The 21,983-nt window shown below is 39.0% G+C and overlaps 1 protein-coding gene across 2 annotated transcripts in view; it reads right to left on the reverse strand.

The window, feature by feature from the left end:
* Positions 1-18,884, reverse strand: part of LOC111869065 (ATP-dependent DNA helicase Q1) — a 27,698-nt gene extending 8,814 nt beyond the window's left edge. The window contains exons 1-10 of one of the 2 annotated variants that reach the window (XM_023860264.2): positions 18,128-18,884; positions 17,836-18,006; positions 16,734-16,913; positions 15,381-15,511; positions 10,378-10,552; positions 6,266-6,432; positions 3,347-3,577; positions 3,051-3,152; positions 2,027-2,181; positions 427-605 (exon numbers count right to left, since the gene is read on the reverse strand). In XM_023860264.2, the coding sequence (XP_023716032.1) occupies positions 427-605; positions 2,027-2,181; positions 3,051-3,152; positions 3,347-3,577; positions 6,266-6,432; positions 10,378-10,552; positions 15,381-15,511; positions 16,734-16,913; positions 17,836-18,006; positions 18,128-18,155 (1,519 nt within the window). In that variant the 5' untranslated portion in view covers positions 18,156-18,884. The remainder of the gene's footprint in view (positions 1-426; positions 606-2,026; positions 2,182-3,050; positions 3,153-3,346; positions 3,578-6,265; positions 6,433-10,377; positions 10,553-15,380; positions 15,512-16,733; positions 16,914-17,835; positions 18,007-18,127) is intronic. The other variant, XM_023860263.2, reaches the window with a different exon arrangement.
* Between the last annotated feature and the right edge of the window lie 3,099 nt (positions 18,885-21,983).

Genomic DNA, 21,983 nt, shown 5'->3' on the forward strand with positions numbered 1-21,983 from the left:
GTTAAGCAAGGTTTCACTGTATCTCAAACTTCTGACATGTCTTGCAGGTCACCTCATGTCATGGTGACCTGCCTTTATGTCAAGTTGTACTGTTTCTGAAAAGTTTCAAATTTGTATTAACACACACACCATTTGATTTCATGACATCCTGTAGCTTTGTAACTCTTAGAATGGGAAGAAAACCTAATATTCCATTCAGGCAAGTATGATAATACTTATGCCTGTTGACACCTGATGCCAATGCACAAAGAGAAGGCATTTATAAGAAAATTACGGAGAAAAGTAAATGTCTGGATTCAGACGAAGATTTTTCTCAACTAAATCTCAAGAGTCTGAGACTTGCAAATGCCTAGGAATTATATATTTTAAAATTATTAAGAACAACCCTGTAGCAAACAAATAAACAAAATATATCATCCAGCTTACCTGTCAATTTTGTATCTACTGCAGCAGCATTTGAGATTAACTTATAAAGTGCTTGACAAAATGAAGTAACAACCATCTCTTTTCTTTCCTTTGGTTTGCAACAGTGATCACACATTGCATTACAGTCTTGGCTGTCCCATGCTTCATCAAAATGTGATGCTATGATAGCACGTCTGCATCTACAATGAAATCAATGGGCATATAAGCATATGGGAAGTCACAATACAGCTATGACTACAAGGAAAGCATGGTGCATATAAATGCTATGTTATGTTTAACACAGTGGGTTCACATGCATCCTCTGAGCATCAGTAACTAGGAACAGGGTTATCAGATAAGCAGCACAAATACAGCACATATTACTAGGTAAAGGGTTACTATTTCCTCCGAAACCCTAGGCTATTATTCATTAAGCAGAAAGTTTTCAAAATGAAAACAGTTTTATTAACTGGGTAATACACAAAGTAGTGGGAATTACCTATATGGTAATATTTCAAATTAATTACATGACACAGTCTTCCTTGAGAAGCTAACAGTTGCATGGTTAGTCAAGAAATTGAACACTTTTATGGAACCAGGTTCATTACCCCATTCACAGTAGTCTGATACTGGCCCTCTTTCAAGGCCCATTTTAATATTATACTGTAAGAAAATCTACTCTGTTTGTCTGACAGCAACACACTTGCACTACAGTGAAACTTCAAGTATGATAATATGCCTTAAAATGTCTTTTTGCCTTAAACGTTAATACAATTTGGTCACAAAGTTTTCTCATATGATTTTGGTGTATTTTACTTTTTCAGCACATTCTCCATTACTATTATTATCCAATTCATATTAGTGAAGTACGTTGGCTTTACAGATAATCTTAACATTATCTGCCTTAGAATGAATCACTGACATTTTAAAAGTGCCTTAGTTATGCAGTAACATTCAAAATGATTGCTATAAATCATGTGCAAAATAACAGAAACCATGCTTCCTCTGCACCCAATTCAAATTCTTCTCAGTACCATGCAGTCTTAATTTTTATAATCTTGTCCGGGTAGATCTATCTATCTTCGTTCCTGTTGCTCCCACATACAGCATCCATGAAATACTTCATTTCACTTCAGTTTCTTAAACTCAATCAGTAGAACTCGCTGGATGAGGGATCAGCCCGCCAAAAGGCTACTATACCTACACAGGACAACACAAACAAAGAAAAAAAGCAAACAAACTTCCATGCCTTGAGTAGGATTCGAACACATGATCCCAGTGTTTGAGCAGGTGAAGACATTCTGTGCCTTAGACTGTGTGGCCACTGTGATCAGCCTGGGTAGATCTACAGCCCAGGAATTAGTATTTCCATATTCAACACAAGCTATAAGGCACAAACTTCCAAAATGTACGACTCTGCCAGACAAGAAATATGCACTCAGAATAAAGCAAATAAAAATACCAACAGCATAAACTCTAAACTGTGTCAGCTACACAGCTGTTAAAAATAAAGATGATGTCAAATTTGAACATATACATGTTAACAGAACAAAACTGTAGTGGACCGAACACAATTTTTTTAAAATATTACACATACACTGTTCATCAAAAGTCAACATACCTAGATGCATCCAAACAGTATTCAACAATTCTGTACAAATTCTGCAAGCCAGTCTGCTGGGTGAACACCATGGAACTGATTCTGAACACATCAGACAACCGATACATCAGGATACATTCAGCACGCTTATTGTCTCGACCTGCACGCCCACTTTCCTGCAGGAAGCATATAATAAGAATGATTTCTGTCTCTAAAGGGGATAGTCTTCTTGAGGTTATAACACTACGTAGTTTGGAGACAGAGAGACTTTTGAGATGAACAGAAGCAGGCAGCAAGCCTGCTGCTTGTTATTTCTTGCCTGGCATGTTCTTTAACCCTGAAGACAGGGACAGTATGTTCCTGAGAAATGTCTCACTGCTGAATTACATGACATTACAACACAGGAGACCATACTCTTCATAGCTGCCATCATAAGAACCTCAAATTAAACAATTCTGGTTCTATTTTGTACCAACACGTTTACTTCTATTTACCTTGGCACATGTTTTCAAAACTTCATGTTAAACCAGAACTCATGCAATGTCTTTCATGTTTCCATCAGCCATATTCTGGTTTATACCATGTTAATCAGTGCTGCAATTCCAGAGACCATACAAACTTTTCACAGTGCCAAATTTGAACTCAACATTCCAAGAATTTTTATGTGTCAATCACAAGAAGTGACACACAACGCAGTGGTGGCTACTCTACACGCTGTAAGCAAATCTACCAATGTGAGAATTTAGGTGTAGTGGTGTTTATCTGTAGCTTATTGATGCTGTCTGCCTTGTCCTGAACTGGACACCCTATTATTCCAAGACTGCATTTTGATAACCTATGTAATTAGGTGTGTGTCACTTTAACCTGAAGCATTACAGAAATGTAAATCAATCTACATAAATCAGCTGCAAATAACCTTTGTGGACGTTTCATTCACTGAAAGAAATACTTTGTTTTAGAGACAGTGTTTGAAAGCAGTCAATTATGTAGTGAACTTACACTTTAAATAAAGTAAGGTGTTTATAACTTTATGCTTTCAAATTACCTGATAGAAGTTTTCCATTGATTTTGACAATGAATAATGAATCACAAATCGAACATCAGGTTTATCAATGCCCAAACCAAATGCAATGGTAGCAACCACAGCCTGTGGAAGAAAGTTGATTATAATACCAAGAACTGTAAATTCACCAGCATCAAAAATCAAATTGGATTCCTTTAAAGCACACAAAAAATGTTACAAATAGAGAACAACATCTGCACTAGAACTCAATCCATTTTCTCCATCGATGATACAACACACAAAAGAAACAGGATGAACCAGCACTAATATAATCTCACCTGATATTCACCACTGAGCCATTTGGCATGGACTTTACTTCGCAGAGGGGCTTCTAGGTTAGCGTGGTAACAACCCACTCGAAGTTTTCTGTTCCTAAGTCCATGCATCAGCTGCTCACAGTCTTTGATAGAAGTGGTGTATATGATTCCCGACTGACTGCAGTATCGGGTCTTTAACAGATCCTCTACTGCTTGGAGACATTCTTCTTGAGATGAGGCCTTTGTTCGCACCTTCAAGTTAATTATTATATTATCAAACATATGTGTGTTTGCTTACAGTGTACTTTTTAACGTATTAACTGTATTTCTGAAAATTATAAAATATGTACAGTAAATTCTCCATTATACAGCATGTATGGCAAATAGTGTGTGCCAGTTACATGAATCTACCATTTGCATGAGAAAAATTCCTATAGTAAAAAAGTAACAGTAAAGTTGTCCTTAAGCATTACACCATGAAGACATATGGGGGAATGGATGTATAGATCCACATTTTCTTGACTTTGACACTAGCTGGAGGTGAGTGGTCAGGTTCATGCACCAGCCACTTTACCTCTGGGGAAAGAGCCCTCCCAGTACCCATTGGATAGGAAGTTGGGTACACCCAGATCCGGTCTGAATGACTTGGAAGTTAGCTCTTTCTAAGGGACCCAACAGAGCAAGTGTCTTCCCTCCCTCACCTAAGGATAGAAACAGATCCAGTTTCTGAAACATTGTGTTTTCTAGTTTCTAGAATTCCGGATGATGGACGAAGTCCAAAAACCCAGTAATTCTGAATGAGATAAAAACTCATTCTCAAATATTTTTGGACACTGCAGATGAAATTCAAAATAACCTCCACATTCCTGAAGGTGTAATCACTTCAATAACATACCATGTTGAAATATACATTCAACTCATAGACAGACACTCTAAACAGTTTCTGTAACATGTTTCATAATTAAATACCACTTCTTCTAGTTCTTCACGGAAGTGACTGTGAAATTTTGCATCATACACCTTTATTTCTGTTAATAATTTGTCTTATTCTCAGAATTACTTATGTACAACTTATTACAACAGGAGCAAAACACAACACAGAACACGATACACAAACATATGGAGGAAAAATGCTCACATAAAAGAGGACTGGCATAATCGCGTGTTTGAGTGCGACGTAGGATGAATCTTGAAAAGTTTTATTATTTAGAATTCATCGACATATATGACAAATACAGATTTTAGTCATTTTAGAATGGAGACATTGTGGCATGCAGTACAACAGTTTAACGTGCATAAAGACACCTGAAGATGGCACACTAGTGCTGAAACATGTAGTGTGGAAGTGTATACACTGTAAGATAGAATTAACCATGGACATGAATCAGTGTAACAGGACGCTAAAATATAACATTACTTATGTAAGTTAATTACGAGGGTTGGAACTTTAATAGTGGCAACACTGCTCTAGAGACGCCATGCAACGGAACCAAATAATGTCGCTTATACCACACATTAGTTACATACCTACCTTACCCCAGAGCAAATGGAATCTCCCTTCCCACATAATGTGAATGCGCAGTGACGAGAAGAAAAGAGGCTCATGCTAGCTGGCGGTCTAATGTAGTGTTGTCACGTTTTCGAAACAGGAAAAACGGCGTTGGATAAAGATTGAATGTGCCAGAGGCCATACAGCATGACAGTGTCATCAAGGTCTTCAAGAGGGTTCCAAGGGGGGTAAAAGCCTTCAACAAGGGACGCCAAAATGTGGCAGACATGCATTGGCCAGGTCATCCTAGTGTCGGTGAAGAAGAAGTGTATGCGCTTTCCGCGTTACTGGAGAGTGATCGATGCCAGACGATTTGTGAGCTGGCCCAAGAGAGAGGATTATCACATACAACTGTGCTTCACATTCTGAAGGAACGCCTTGCATCATGATGGGCTCCGCATGATTTGATGGAAATGCAGAAATGGCTATGATATGATGCTGCTCGTAACCACTTGGAGCACTGAGCGCGAAGGAGAGGCTTTCTTATGCCATATCATTACACTGGATGAGCCATGGGGCAAATTGTATGAGCCACAAATGAAACACCAATCAAACGAATGGCATCATTATAGGTCACCATGAAAATCAAAAGTTCACCAGAACCCAAGCAATGTGAAAGTTATGGTGATTCTCGTGTACAACTGTGATGGTGTTATCCTAATGCATACCATTCCCTGACAACAGACCGTCAATGTGCAGTATTACTGTTCATTTTTGGAACACAACCTGCGACCAGCTTTGAGAAAGAAGCGGCGACACTTTCTGCAGACCCCACTCATCATTTTGCAGGACAGTGCTCAGCCGCATGCAGCACAAGCTGTGGCTGATTTGTTCGATCGTGGGGCTGGGAAGTGCTGTACCATACACCATACTCCTCAGACTTAAGCCCTTGTGATTTTGACTTGATTCCTAAGATGAAGGAACCACTTTGTGGCATTCGATTCAGAACTGTTCCAGAGATTCTTCAGGCAGTACACCACTCCATTCAAACCATCAACACAACAGGCGCTGCTAAAGGTATCCTACGACTTCCACATCACTGGCAACAGGTTGTACGCAATGCTGGTGACTACACTGAAGGACAATAAAACTTCAAAACATGCATCTATTTTGTATCAGTTGTAAATAAATAGTTGCCACTATTAAGGTTCCAACCCCCTTATTATATTGTAATTACATATAGGTGTCATAAAAAGATAAACAGTTTCTTGCTGTCATTTTGCATAACCCTCATTTAGTACAAATATCAATTCAGTGAAAAAACAAATTCCCCCAGAGATCCATTAAACTGGGATTTCACTGACATGTTGCATGCAACTATAGCTACAACAAGAAATTAGCCTAAATCACATAACCTGTTAACTCGCTCATTTTTTATGAATGTTCCATACCTCGTAGTAGAGATTTGGTCTATTAAAGGATGCTCTGAGTACCAGACAGCCCTGGATGCACAACATTTTCTGAACATCTACTGTGATTCGGGAAGTAGATGTAGCAGTGAGTCCAAGAATGGGAACATCAGGGAACATTCCTTTTAATATACCAAGGAACTTGTAGTCTGTAAAGATAATTCAAGCAGCACATCAGCATCCAGACTGCATTTATACATTTCACAATCGTCTCAAATGCAACATTTATTTTCATCTTTCATATATCTTACCACAATACATTTCTGCCTCACACGACCATCATCAGGTTTTTTTAGCATTTTTGCTAAAACTGATGGACTGTCATCTTAGTGTACCACATGTGAACGCATTGTTATTTTTATATTTAAAATCTTTAAGTCTGTAAAGTCTTGGTAGACTGCTGATTCAGCTCCACTGCATTTGGTTGAGTGTGGGTGTTTTGTTGGTTGTGGTGGTGTGTGGGTATCAATTCCTCATTAAGTTGGTCTGTTCTGTGTGTACAGATTATGAATATGTAGTAAAGTTAATACTACAGTGCGTACAATCAAGTGCGCGCCGCGGCTGCAATTTGCCGTGAGTCATACCACCGCAGAACGGATGCAACTCCTCCCCGCGACTGCAGTGCCGTTCCCCGATAGCGTGAGTGTAGTGGTGTCGCCGAGTCTCCGTCCATCAGTTGCTCTACATGCACACATTTATAAGAATACAGTAAAAAGATAACTTACCGTGGTTTATAACAGGTGCTGAAAGTGACCTCCTTCTGCTTGCAAACATGCCGCGCATCTCACAAATAAATTACGCGACACTCTCTGCAGTTCAGNGCACAGTTCTCTTCGATTGCTTCTTCTTGTCACTCACTGAACCTGTGGCCCGCCACTTTTTCAGAAGCCTGTTTACACACGACTTTGTGGGAACTGGCGAGTCAGGATATTTCTGACGAAACCTACGTGCGAATTTTCTGTAAATGTTTTTCCTTGCAATAGTTTCGACAATAAACACACGCTGTTTAATAGTGAACTTCATTTCCACCGTCTGTTGACAGCTGTAAACATTCCACTCCACTTCCACAGCAAGACAAAGACTGACTGTTTAATGCAACCTCGGGTTCCGATTATGCAACCATCGGCGTAGGAGCACTGCAGTCGCGAGGAGGAGTTGCATCCGTTCTGCGGTGGTATGACTCACGGCAAATTGCAGCCGTGGCGCGCACTTGATTGTACGCACTGTAGTACAACATTCAGATTCCAGCTGAACTGTATTGGATTATGATATTTTTATAGATAACTTTATAATATTATTAATAATTGTATGGTGAAGAGTAAAAATAATGAAGCTCCTCCTTGTGCAAATTTCTTGGCTCCTTTCCTGTTGGGTCAAAACATTCTTGTCAGCAGTGTTCTTAAACACCTTCAACCTATCATTCTGAAATTTGATGGTGTTGGTATAACACTGGCACTCAATTTGGATTTCAATGCTTTAATCAGCCAGCAGATACACAGCAAATTATGTATCATAACCCTCAATCAATGCGATGTTAGGAGGGCACCTTGTCACCAAGGCATGGTGCGTCCTCAAGTTGCAGATAGAGGAGACGCCATCCAGTTTGGGAGGGAAGCTGTGAATATATTGAATAAGCTGTCATGGACAGCTGACAAGGAGTGGTTGGGCTAACAACTCCTCACCATAAAAAATAATTATGTTATCTAGACAATTGGCTCAAAGATGGTTGTCAGCCTTACGTGCTGCCTGCACGTTACTCCCCAGGAAAATTATTAAATTAATTCCTGGTACTCATTTCTGTTAGAGGCTGAGTAAACCCCAGGGACTAGTGTGGCTGGAAGGATTAGGTGAACTGAAAAAAATCCAATGACCTCGTCGGTATTTGAACCCGCGATCTTCCTTAACCACTATGCTACCACGTGCTAAGTATATGTTGCTGTCTCGTCACCAAAATGTAGGGCAAAATCATGACATAAAGACAGCAAACAGATTTTTTGAAAATGTGGCACAGTTCAGATATTTGGGAACAACACTAACAGATCGAAACCTGACTCAGGAGGAAATTAAGAGGCGACTGAACTCAGGTAATGCTTACTACCATTCAGTCCAGAACCTTTTGTCTTCTCGTCTGCTGTCCAAAAACATAAAAATTTGAATACAGAAAACTATAATTTTGCCTGTGGTTCTGTTTGGTGTGAAACTTGGTCTCTGACATTAAGGGAGGAACACAGGCTAAGGGTGTTTGAGAACAGGGTGTTGAGGAGAATATCTGGACCGAAGAGGGATGAAGTGACAGGAGGTTGGAGAAAAGTGCACAACGAGGAGCTTCATAACTTCTACTCTTCTCCAGGTATAATTAGAATGATCAAGTCAAGGAGGATGAGGTGGACAGGGCATGTAGCATGAATGGGGGAGACGAGGAATGCATATAGGATATTGGTGGGAAAGCCAGAAGGAAAGAGACCACTGGGAAGACCAAGGCGTAGGTGGGTGCACAATATTAAAATGGATCTTAGAGAGATAGGATGGGATGGTATGGATTGGATTGATCTGGCTCAGGACAGGGACCAGTGGAGGGCTCTTGTGAACATGGTAATGAACTTTGGGTTCTATAAAATGCTGGGAAATTCTTGAGTAGCTGCACAATTGGCGGCTCCTCCAGAAGGGCTCAGCTCCATGAGTACGTAAGTAAGTAAACCCTCAATTAATGTGTAAATTATTCCTTATTACTTTTATATCCCCGTGCAAACCGGTTTAAAACATATTGCCACGTGCACATTACTTTCTTCGGATCTGTGTCATATTGTGTTATACATTATTCAGACTTAGGAGACTGACTCCATGATTATGTATATCAACATTTTTAGACATAATAAGCACCTGCACGATTTGAGGTTCTCACAGTGGCAGTTATGAAGAATTCTATCTTCTGGGATATAAAACCATGTAGTCTGTCGAAAGTCAACAAATATTTTAGAGGCAGCAAACTACCTGCTTTCATACTGGTTTGATGCTTGGCTTATTCTTCAACCCTGAAGGTGGAGGTGATAAGTTCCTGTGAAACATCAATTGACTTTTAACAGACTACACAGCATTATGACCCAGAAGACTCATCATAAGCACCTGTCAGAATTAGCATTTGTATGAAATTTACAAATTCTTGATATATCAAGGTTATACTGCATGAATCCAGAAACATCTGATTTAGAGACGCATTAAATATTAAATTCTGAACACATTGTACTGCAACTCAGTGTAGAAGTTTCTGTGTTCATAATGATAAACATTGGAACACTGAATGAAATAAAGAGATTCTAAATAAGAGGACCTCAAATTTGTAATACCTGTATACCTAATATTAATATTAAGCATAGTATACTAATCCAGCAGAAACATATACAGAATGTCACTCATAAATGACAGAACTGGTGAACTGAAGGCACTTGTGTTTCGGAATAACTAAAATTGCTGCAGGAGTATAAATTAGATTATTGTGCCCACTGGTGTTGGCTGTGAATACTGATGATGCCGTCTCTATGGCAATGTACCTCATCTGTATAGAGCACTGATGAAACAAAGAAATGCTCAGCACTTCATTGAACAAAAGAGCATTCTTTCAACTATAACTCACAAATTAAATGCTTGCAGACACATGATGATATGGAAATTTTTTCTTCTTTTGGTATGTAAAACTCATGCCCAAAGTTCATCCACACCTTTCACTTACACTCTGTATATGTAACACTGGAAGGGTTAAGACAGGGCTTAAAAGAAATAGGGTGAAGGTTTGGGCTGGCTTCCTTTAAGTCTGGATAGGACAAAAGTAGCATTTTGTCAGTATGCAACAGAACCTCAAAATGCCAGAAAAGGAAGGTAATATCTTGACTAGGTGATTAACTATGAGCTTCTCAAGAAGGACTCTGCTACATGGAGCTAGGGTGACTTTCAATTTACTGCCTTCTTAAAACTTAGAAAATTGTGTTAACATCACTGATCTTAACTGTTGTAAGTTTAAAAGAGAACACAGATTTCACCCAATTCCTAGGTGTGAGCAAACTCTAGCTGTGCACAAATAAACATAACAAACTACAAACCTGGGCGAAAATCATGACCCCACTGGGAACAACAGTGGACCTCATCAATAGCAATGAGAGACAGACGGCCAAGTCCGTACATTTTCTGCACTTTTGTCATGAAACTCTTACTTTTCGCCAGCTTCTCAGGTGTTACATAAAGCAGCTTCAGTTTTCCATTCTTGTTCAACATGGCCTGTAACAAAAATCTTATAATACACACAAAGTTTACATTTGTGTGTCAAGTTTCCCTGCAAACTCCAGTCTGTGTCATTAAGGCATCACAATGATCTGTCTCTAATCACTTTATAAAAGCAACAGTATTCAAGAAACTGTCAGATAACTGCATGGAGCAGAGTCCTTCAGAAGCTAATGGTGGCTTGGCTAGGCAAGAAATGGGATCCAAAGGGTCATTACTGCATTCACAAGAGTTTGCTACAGAACGCCCTCCAGAGCCAGATGAATCCACACCCTCCAATCTTGTCTTTAAAATGAATTTTAATATTATCCTCCCATCTATTCTGTGGTCTTCAAAGTGACCATGATTCTTCAGGGTTTCCTACTAAAACTTTGCAGTCATTTTTCTTATTTCAGACACATGCTACATAGCCTGTCCATCTTACTCTTCCCATCTGATCATTCTAATAATGTTTACCAATGACTACATATCACAAAGCTCCTCTGCATGTAATTTATTCCAGCCTCATGGTCCTTCCTCCTTCTCAGGTACAAAACTTCTTCATAATACCGTTTCCAAACATCCTCAATACTAAACTCGTAGTGTAGACACAAGAAACCAACAGGAACAGCCACCCACCCAGCACTTCGGAATACACAGGCATGTAGATGGGACTATACATCGAACATGTAAAAAAGTAAAGAAGTAAAGTTATCCCTGTACCAGGCCATGAAGACCCATAGGGTTGTGAGACGTTGAGGGTCCCACACCATCTAGACAATCGGCTCAAAGATGGCGGTAAGGTTGTCAGCCTTACGCACCGGCCACGCACATCGAACATGAGAACCACAAAATGGAAGCACAGAAATTTTCACCAACAATTTTAAACACCTGATGATGAACAATGTTGGTCACAATATGTAGTGCAATGTACAGAAAACTTTTGAGTAAGGTTTAAAAGATAGCGGCCTCCGTAGTCTAGAGGTAACATTCCCACCTCATGACTCGTGGTACACGGGTTCAAATACCTGGCGGAGGTCATCGAATTTTTAAGGGCGGAAAAATTCAGGGAACAAGTCCTCCAGGAGGGACTTTAAGCTGTGTGTCCCGTGTCGTAACTTTACGCACGTAAAAGAACCTCATATCCCCAAAGGGGATCACTAAGCCAAATTCCAGGACGTTTCCCGCCCAACAATAGCCTCTAAGGCCTCTGATAGATGGGGGAAACATTATAGACACCGCTAAGCAAGTGGCCGAACTCGCTTGCTCGGCAGGACTGATGGTACGCACCATTTATCGGTAGGGTAAAGAGACTGGTAGAATATCATAGAGGGAAGCACAATAGATCAAACTGGTCGCGGTGCATGGGGAAACCCACCCTCTCTATATAACTAACTAACTAAGGTTTAAAAGATGCACTGTGTGACATAAGAAATTTTTACGTAAGTTTTAAAAGGATGTGTTGAATGTTAAGACAGTTAAGACAGCATATGTTTTTCTCTTAAAGTGAAAGACATACTTTCACACTCACACAAAACAATGGGCAAAATTACCATTCTGCATATTTTAATCTTTACATATTCAGACAGCAGACATGCAGACAAAGATTCTGAATAGACCAGCAAACACTGCTCAGATTTAATCTACTATTAATTTCTCTGTGTACATAATTTTGATTTGTTCAATTTGACATCCTTGCAGCGATGACTAGGAAGATTGCATCTTTCTGGATTGAAACATTATGTAATTTGGTAGAAGTTCACTGAAGTTTCAAACAGCTATATCTCTGTCTTCAGGGTTGAACAGCAAGAGAGGCAAGAGACCAGAAATAAGCAGGTGGCAAGCAATTTTTTTTAAACAAAATGGTGGATTTCTACTGAACCACACAGCATTCAGCCCATAAAACTGTGCTCTTCAGTTGTATCTGTTAGTGTAGTCATCAAATATTTTAATTTTGTCATATTTTCAAAGGATCTATTAGATACTGTGATGAATACTTCCTAGTGGCATACTCTAAGGCAAAGTTTAAAAGAAATGACAATGAATCATATCTAACAAAATTTTATATACATGACTTTACTGTATGTTTCATTTTAAGAAATTTTAACTAGTGTAACGAGTTTCACGTGTATACCTAACTCAATGATTATACTGTACAAATATTTCCCTCTTAACAACCACACGCTTCCCTGAAGTATACAAATAGCTGATGTACTGTCCCACTGTACTCCAATTTTTCTCCAATATCTGGCAAATGCATAAAATCTGATCAGTAGCTGAATTATTATGTCAAAATCCACTCTGGTTATTCAGAATGGAATTGGAGATATTTAAAACAATATTTACTGTCATTTTACAAATATCACAACTGGCATTCACTTACTCTGGGGGAAACGAGTGTTCCTCCATGCAATATCAGATACTAAAAACAACATGAATGCATATGCTGTGAACATGTATTATTCTTGCACGAGTGCTTTTCCACTGTTTTTGTTTTTTGCGCGAAGGATGGCAAAATCAAGCAATCTGTTTGCATCAAGTTATGTGTGAATATTGACAAATCTGCTACCAAAACCCTTGAAATGCTTCATGGGGTTTTTAGAAAACATTCTTTAAGCCGGACAGCAGTTCTTGAATGGCATTCAAATTTCAAGGCTGGTTAAGCGTCAGCTGAAAATGACAAATGTTCAGGGTAAAGAAGCACAACAAAACAAAGAAAACGTTGAAAAAATTTGAGAACTCGTCAAAAAAAAAGACTGTCACTGTAGCCATAGTATGAGTTTCTTCTGCATTTGCAAGAACATCAGTGCATCAGTAAGAGATGTGACTTGCAAGCAAGTGTCGGTGAGATATACCAACTGTGTATCCACAATGATGATAGCCAGTCTGAACAATTTGTAAAATAATATACAACAGTATGGAAGAAACTGTAAACTGTGGCACAGCAGTGGCACTTCTGGGACCAAATGGTTAACAGATATAACTTCTTTGGTACTAGAACAATATACCTAATGAGTATCTTAGTGTACTCAGCAGTCTCTTGGGCAGACCTAACCATCCGTCCTGCTTCCCTTACCATACTTCCTATTCCGTTTTCGTAAAAAGTGTTCGATGTTGTTGAACACTGTGATTGAAATAACTAATTCATACTTCAGTGTAATGTAAAAAAAGTATTAACCTTTATCGGACGGCCATTTAAATTCCGGTAGTGGCCGCGGGACGGATTTAATTTAAATGCCCGTCATTGTAGAGTAATAAAAATTGTAATCATGGTACTCAAAATGCTGTTATTTCTACAATTTTTGTGATAAACGAACGAAATAAACGCTACTTTTATCTAGAAAGTATATAGAATCAGATACTGTAATTTACCGATTTTAGAATATGTAAAAATTGTTACATTGATTCCAAAAAAAAATTCCCCAATTTTGAGTGTCTGTCCACAAAAATGCATAAAGTTTCTGCAGTATAAATGCATGGTGCTGACGCACTGTCTGTGTTTTTTATCTGGCAATACGAGAGGATGTTTGATGTTTATGTACTGCACATTCTCCGGTCACATAGGCTTCCTGTATACCCGAGTGTGGGCAAGTTCTTATCCTACATTGACCGTATGAAACTCTGTTTGTTTATTCACGTATGTCAGACTATCCAGACAGAGGCAGTTCTTGGAATATCACCTCATTCCACTTGCGTCCACATCCCTTCAGAATAAACTGTAACGCATTCTGAATGGTGTGATTTACGCGCGGCTTCTCTATTTCGAATTCTTCAATGCGAAAAGGGACCATGGTGCATAGTTGAAATTGCGATGTTTTATAAGCGTTATGAATAGAGGACACCACTCGCCATCACTGGCTTACTTCCTGCTAATACGAGACTAACATTGCGTGTGCGCGCTTCGCGTGGAAAACAAGAGTTAATTACGGACAAAGTGCATGAATTGCAACGTTGGACTCTGCATTCAGTGACATGCAACATTCAGTTAGATGATGCAGGAGGGAAGACAGTCTACTTATAAAGCTGGTGTCCAAAAATAGTGTAAGTAGAACAAGAATTTCTACGTTAAAATAAGATTTTAAAACACTATGCGCACGCGTGGATTGCGGGTACCCATATGGTGACGCACGGCCACTCAGCTGTACTTTAAATGACGCCATATGGTGACATTAGTCTGATAAAGGTTAAATAGGCCATGAGATGACATAAAAATGAGGTTGAATAAATTTAAATACAGGTAGACCTATAGTATTATGAAGGTACAGTATTACAGTACTACTTTTAATAAAATCTGTCTTAACCAGGTTTTTGATTAATCGTGATTTCAATCCCCACCATTATCCCGGATAATCGAGAGTTGAGCGTAGTACTGTTGTTTGGGGGTCTGGCTGCTGATATTACATTGTAATTGGCAGAAGAACATGAATTATTAGTATCTGAAACAAAATGCTCAGGAATAAGTGGGACAAATCACTGAAGAATTCTGAACATATAAGGAGACACTTCATGACTTAAAAGTAAAGAGGGAAATCAAGAGATTGAAATGGGTTCAACACATGACTTGGATGAGAGTACAGAAGAGAGATATTCATAACTGTTGGATGAGTACTCCCTGGAAAAGCAGTGATGTGTAACACTCATGATGAGAAGATCAAATTAGGAAGGATCATGAGGAACCCCCAGTAGGCTGTGATGATGAGAATGACCCAAGAATGTGTGCAATGTTGGGCTTCTGTATTAGTTGTACAGAAACTTCATTTTCCATCACCAGAGAGTTAAGTGATATTAGTACGGTTCAGATTACAACCAAGTTTATCCCATTTTGAAATTAATAGGTATTGCTTACATCTTGTATAGATTTAACTTCTTCTTTTGTGCTTGTAGCAGTAAGCATGGCTGCAGGCACATCAAGTGCTTTGAGTGCCATCAGCTGATCCTCCATCAATGATACCAAGGGGGATACCACCAAAGCGACACCTATTGAGGACAGAATGGATCTGTATTAAGCATTCATTAAATTTTACACTGATATCCGCTAACAAACCATTCGATGACTGCACTACAGAACAGTAATAAGGTCATTAAAGAAATAGTCTTGGTCAACTGTATTGTCTAAAATCCTAAGAACTGCCTTCAGGCACAATCAGAGGTTAATTTTGAGGTCCTGGTAAACATTGAAAATCCCATATCTTAAAACATATAACCAAGAAACAAAAATAACTCCTTAAGTTACAAAAGACCATCACTAGCCCTAAAGTTTATAAATTCATAAATCACTCACTCACTCACTCACTCACTCACTCACTCACTCACTCACTCACTCACTCATGGTGCTGAGCCCTTCTTGAGAAACTGCCAATTGTACAGCTACTCAAGAACTTCCCAGCATTTTATGGAACCCGGAGGTTCATCACCATGTTCACAAGAACCCTCCACTGGTCACTATCCTGAGCCAGATCAATCCAGTCCATACCATCCCATCCTAAGATTCATTTTAATACGTACTATCCACCCACCTACATCTTAGTCTTCCTAGTGGTTTCTTTCTTTCTTTCTTTCTTTCTTTCTGGTTTTCAACAAATATTCTATATCCATTCCTCTTCTCCCTTGTTCATGCTACATGCCCTGCCCATCTTCTCCTCCTTGACTTGATCATTCTAATTATACTTAGAGAAGAGTACAAGTTATGAAGCTCCTCATTACGAAGTCCTCTCCAACCTCCTGTCACTTCATCTCTCTTCAGTCCAAAGATTCTCCTCAACACCCTGTTCTCATACACCCTCATTCTATAAATACTGTGTAAGCTAGAAGGTAAAATTATGCACACCATAACAAATTGTCAGTCACAAGTCACACAGTGTAACAATTAAAATCCTGCATGACATCAGTAAACCTCACAGTATATGTTCAGTGATTAGTATTTCCCAGCATGCAATGCTTTCACTGTCTCTGCTTCTACTACCAGTACTTCAGGCTACTACTCATACTTTCAGAATCTTCTCTTCTACTATGTAGGCAAGAAGCCATCACAAAGTAACAAGAAGCAAGCATATACCTCTAAAAATGGGATGCCTACTCTAACCATCATACTGACATAATGAGACAATTTATTTAAATTTTTTAACATGGAAATAAGTCATATTTATACAAAGATGTACATGTAAATACACTATGTTCTTTCAGGCAACTTTCATATTACCACATTTAAGAAGAGCTGGAAGTTGATAGCACAGACTTTTTCCACCTCCTGTAGGCATTATGAGAATAACATCTTCATTGGACATAGCTGCATTAATTGTTTCATGCTGTAGCGGGCGAAATTCATTCAATTTGAAGACCAAATTTAGTACTTCTTTCACCTTCTTAGACCATGGGAAATCTGAAAATTATGCATTCAAGCATGGTTGAACATTTGGATACATACATTTTAATATAACAATTAATATATGATAAAACTGAAAATAAATTCTGTTCCACAAGAAAAATTTCTAAAAATAAGTCTCACCATAAAACAAATCTTCTTAAAATTTCAGTAAATAAAAACTCAGAAACTACTGTACCCATAGTTCTAGAACACATGCTAATTTATTACAATCAGAGGGGTGCAAGGGTTATATTTACAGTATCACACAGTTAAAAATATATTAATATATATATGTTACTTCCTCTGAATATGACAATGTGGCCACTTATACAATGCTAAGAATGGACTCTTTAAAAATGCACACTGGCAAGGTACAATGAACATACAGAGTGATCAATTAATGCAAACAGGATGCTCAGACACAATATTTGAAAAATTATGTTGACAAGATGTCATGTATGTAAAGTGTGAATTGGACTACACTAGAATACCAGATGATGAACGAAGTCCAAACACCCAGTAATTCCAAGTGTTATACACCATCATCAGAACCCTTTAGGATTTATTTACACTAGGTTACTTTACTCACTCGCTGCCAGTGAGTTTACTGTCAGCTATGGAACTAACCTGCCATAAGATGAACAAGCAAACAAACTGATTAGCTTCCCTGCTAAGAAATGGGAAGGTGAAGTTAAAAACTTTCACTAGCCATCAAGTAAAACGGCTGTTAACATATGTACCTGCTAGCCAATAAGGTGCAAAGTTTCTAGCCAGTGATTGTAATACTGGTTTGATTGTTTCACTGTAACACACTACTTGTTACCCTCCAGCTCACTGGCTGGCAAATTTCTAGTGAGCAAAATCGCCTAATGTAAAGTAACTAAAGTTGTGGTATCACATTATAATACTGCTCAATTATTCAATATAACAGGCATACCAGTACTTGACCAATCACGGCTGGTGAGCAGATGGTTCTTTTTCAGTAAAATTTCATCTTTCAGCTGTCCTATTCGATCTAGAAGTTGTCGTTTTCTGTCACTGAGATTTAACAGCTGGGCCTCGACTTCATTCAATTCCTGCTCAGCTGCAGTCAGCTCTTCTTCTGGAACTATACACAAACAGTAACATTTATCTTCAAATATTAAGCATTATTATTTTGCATTTATTCTTATACCTATGTTCAAACCAACTTTTAATTCTGGTTTCTTAAATTGGAGGAACATGGTTACCTTTGCAATATTCTCTGTTTCTTTCCATTTTGTCCTGCAACAATTATAAACTGCTCCTTGCATAAGTAACAAGGGGTTAAAGAATTTACAGTCGTTAACACTAACCACAATCAGCCCGAACGCCTCATAATCGGATATCCACTGTCTCTCGTTCAACTAATACGTTTTGTTCTCCCGACCTTACACCCATGAGGTAAATGAGATAACCGAACTCGGAAAAATCTCTGCACCACAATTTATCAACTGATGCTGGCACCTCAACATCACAGCCAATAAACAACGAAAAATTACACGCAATGAGCATGGTTATATATTTACCATGCCACAGCGGATTTTGTACATGGATTACATCACGACACACGGTGTTGTATTAGGATACCAAGCAACTTTTTTTAAATGTGGATAATTAAAGATCGTGGACTGTCAATCCGTCGATCCCTCCACGTCGCAATTCCCAATGTGTAATTTTGATGTAAGGAGGATGGACTAAGACCGGTAACGAGGGTAAGCAGATTCTCCAATGCTGTGGGAAGGACTAATGCTGCCAAATGTGATACTTCAACCTACGTTGGTTCGTTTCTCAAAACAAGACCACGAGGTAAAAATCGTTACAGTGCGTAACAACGAGTAACACCACCCGCAACACTCATGCCAGTTTCCCATGTAGGAAAATGATTATAAAAAGGATCCTATTACAATGGAATGTCTACAGGAAATTACAATTCAATGCAAAATGACCGCTGCGACCACTGATATTTGATGCCCATTCACCTCATCCGTTACTGTCCACTGCTACCAACCCCACCGATCACCGCGCTGCAAAATGATTACTACATGCGGCAACCATGCATGTGTGGGACACTTTGTGAACTGCGATTTTTGTCCAAGTAAGGCCTAGCGCACACATGCAAGAGCATGCAATTTTAAGTTGAGCGATTGATGGCCGATAGTTGTGCACGTCAGCGAGAACCACTACGTTTAATGGGAATGCGCACACATCACGATAGTTGTCCCAACAGTCGCTAACCAGTTAAGTTCTACCTCAACTGCTCGCCGACTCAACTGTTGTTGACGTTGTTGAGGACGCCGGGGTACATGAGCTGTTATGGGAGTGCGCACACATACAACTGAAAATCGTGATTTGACTAATTTCACTAATGAAGTGTTCTGTGTCTGTAATGTTTAAAGGCTTGTAGAGTGAAAACAAAATCAAATTTAAACGAAAAGTTCTATCTGATTATATGTTCGTTTACTTCTTTGACAGTCATTGATATTTTTATTCGCTAAGTTCATTAGCGCTGATAAACGTGCGCCGTCAGGTGCACTGATCTTGTCACTGCAGTAAGTCACAAAATAGTCTGCGTTAAAGGTGTCGATAGGCGGTCGACATTTATACTGAAATGAAGTTAACTATTGAACAGCATGTTGTCCAAACTTTTGCAAGAGAAAAAAATAAAATGTATCCATAAGTTTCGTTGTAAATATCCTGACTCTCCAGTTCCCACAAAGTCATGTGTATCAAAGCTTCTGAAAAAGTGGCGGGCCACAGGTTCAGTGTGTGACATAAAGAAGCAATGGAAGAGGATTGTGCTGACTGAAGAAAAGGTTCGGGATATTGGGGCACGTCTGCAGATCATTCCTCGAAAATTGTTAAAGACGCTTGGTACAGAAAACTGGTGTTTCACTGGGATATGCTTTCACAGCGACAAAATTAATCAAATTTTGCCCGTATAAAATAACAGTTGTGTATGAGCTAAAACAACCAGATTATGCAACAAGAATCCGTTTTTGCAGCTGGTTGCTGCAAAATGTGCATGACGGAATCGTTGATCTACAGCTTCTGTTCATGACTGATGAAGCGTGGTTTCACGTTAGTGGTCATGTTAATGCACAAAATGTAAGAATATGGAGCGATGAAAATCCTCACGCTATACTGCAAGTGCAATTATGTAAAAAAGTACAGGTATCCCTGTAACAGACAGTGAAGGCCCATAGGGTTGTCAGATGTTGAGGTTCCGACATTTTATAGGCATTCGGCTCATAGATGGCGACAAGGTTGTGAGCCTTACGCGACGGCCGCCTTTTACGCCCAAGAATATTCCTGGCACTCATTTATGTTAGAGGCTGAGTCGACCCCAGGGCCATAGTGCGGCTGAAAGAATTAGATCAATTTTTTTATTTATTTAAATTGTAGCAATCAGAATATTACATAATTCTGTAATCTAAAGTGCTGATTACTCATTAGATATACTAATTACTAGTGGCATGAGCAGGTTGATATCCAGCGAAATCACCTCTATAATCTATAATTAGTATCTATACATTAACTTAAGAGTAGTTCACTTGGCCACAGTTTTTTTGAGTCTGTTGTTGCTTACTGGTTCCAAGAGTTGTTCCATGAGCTGATTGGGGTGGTTTTCTATGGAGTTATGATGTGTGGTGGCTTTCTTGCGTATTGCTTCCTGTACGGTTGGTACCTGTACATCTGTATGTAGTGTATGATTTGTTACGTACCAGGGAGTATTAACAATTTGACAGAGTATCTTGGATTGAGATCTTTGTGTGATTGCAACATTTGATTTGGTTGATCAGCCCCATAATTCTAGTCCATATGTCCAGATTGGTTTGATAATTGTTTTATATATTAGAAGTTTGTTGTCTGTAGATAGTCGTGAATTTCTTCCCAGTAACCACTGTAGCTCCATTGTCTTGATGTTTATTTGTTGTTTCTTTTTTGCGAGATGATGTTTCCATGACAGTTTAGCATCCAAGTGTAGGCCTAGATATTTTACTGTTTGCTTTTGCGGTACCTGTATGTTGTTTCTTGTGACTGCTGGGCATATTNGCTGCCTTGTGGTACTCCTGCACCGATAGGAAAGTAGTCAGATTTCTCTTCATTTACTTTGGTTTGAAAGGTTCTCCTACTCAAGTATGATTTAGAAGATTGAAGTAAGCCGGTGGAAATACATGTTTGATTTTGTAGATAAGTCCACGGTGCCAGACCTTGAAAGTCTGTCTGATGTCGAGGAATACTCCACTGCAGTATTGCTTGGATTCGAACGTTTTGTTTATGGCTTGTATTGGCTTGTGAACTTGTTGCACGGTGGAGTGTTTCTGGCGAAACCCAAACTGGTGGTCAGGTATTCAGTTTTTTGGAGGCAAATCTGCGTTTATTCTGCGAAGTAACAGTCTTTCAAGTAGTTTTGACGTTACTGGAAGTAAACTGATGGGTCTGTACGAGGAGACATCTGTCGGGTCTTTTCCAGGTTTACCGATCATGATGATTTGTGCCTTTTTGAGACATCTTGGCCAGTATCCTAGTCGTAGAATAGCGTTGTATATTTAGGTTAGCATCACTGTCCCTTTTCTAGGCAATTCTTTCATCATTTTGGCCGTTACCAGATCAAATCCAGGCGACTTTTTTGGATTTAGGAGCTTAATTTCATCATTTATTTCTTTTTGTGTGAATGCTTTGATGGTTGTATGTGTTATAGATGGGTTTAATAGACTTTTTTCTATTTCTTGGTCGATTACTGTATCTGTTGGTTGGAATACGGAAGCCAAGTGTTCTGCAAAATGTTTAGCTTTCTCAGCGTCACTTTTTGCCCATGGTTCACTGGTATTTTTCTTATTGGTGGTGTTGGAGTTTTAGGTTTTTTTGAGTTCTTGATTGGTTTCCATATCGAATTGTCTGTTCTACTTAGTTTCGTTATGTATTGCTCAAATTCTTCGCTCCTGACTTTTTTGAGCTTGTTTTTTAATTTATGACTTGTGTGGTTGTAAGCCCATTTATCAGCTGGTGTGTGGGTTCGTTGCCATCTTGATCTGGCTGTCCTTTTTTCCGCTATTAGTTTTT

This window comes from Cryptotermes secundus, unplaced genomic scaffold (assembly GCF_002891405.2).
Source record: "Cryptotermes secundus unplaced genomic scaffold, Csec_1.0 scaffold378, whole genome shotgun sequence".
Lineage (NCBI taxonomy): Eukaryota > Metazoa > Arthropoda > Insecta > Blattodea > Kalotermitidae > Cryptotermes > Cryptotermes secundus.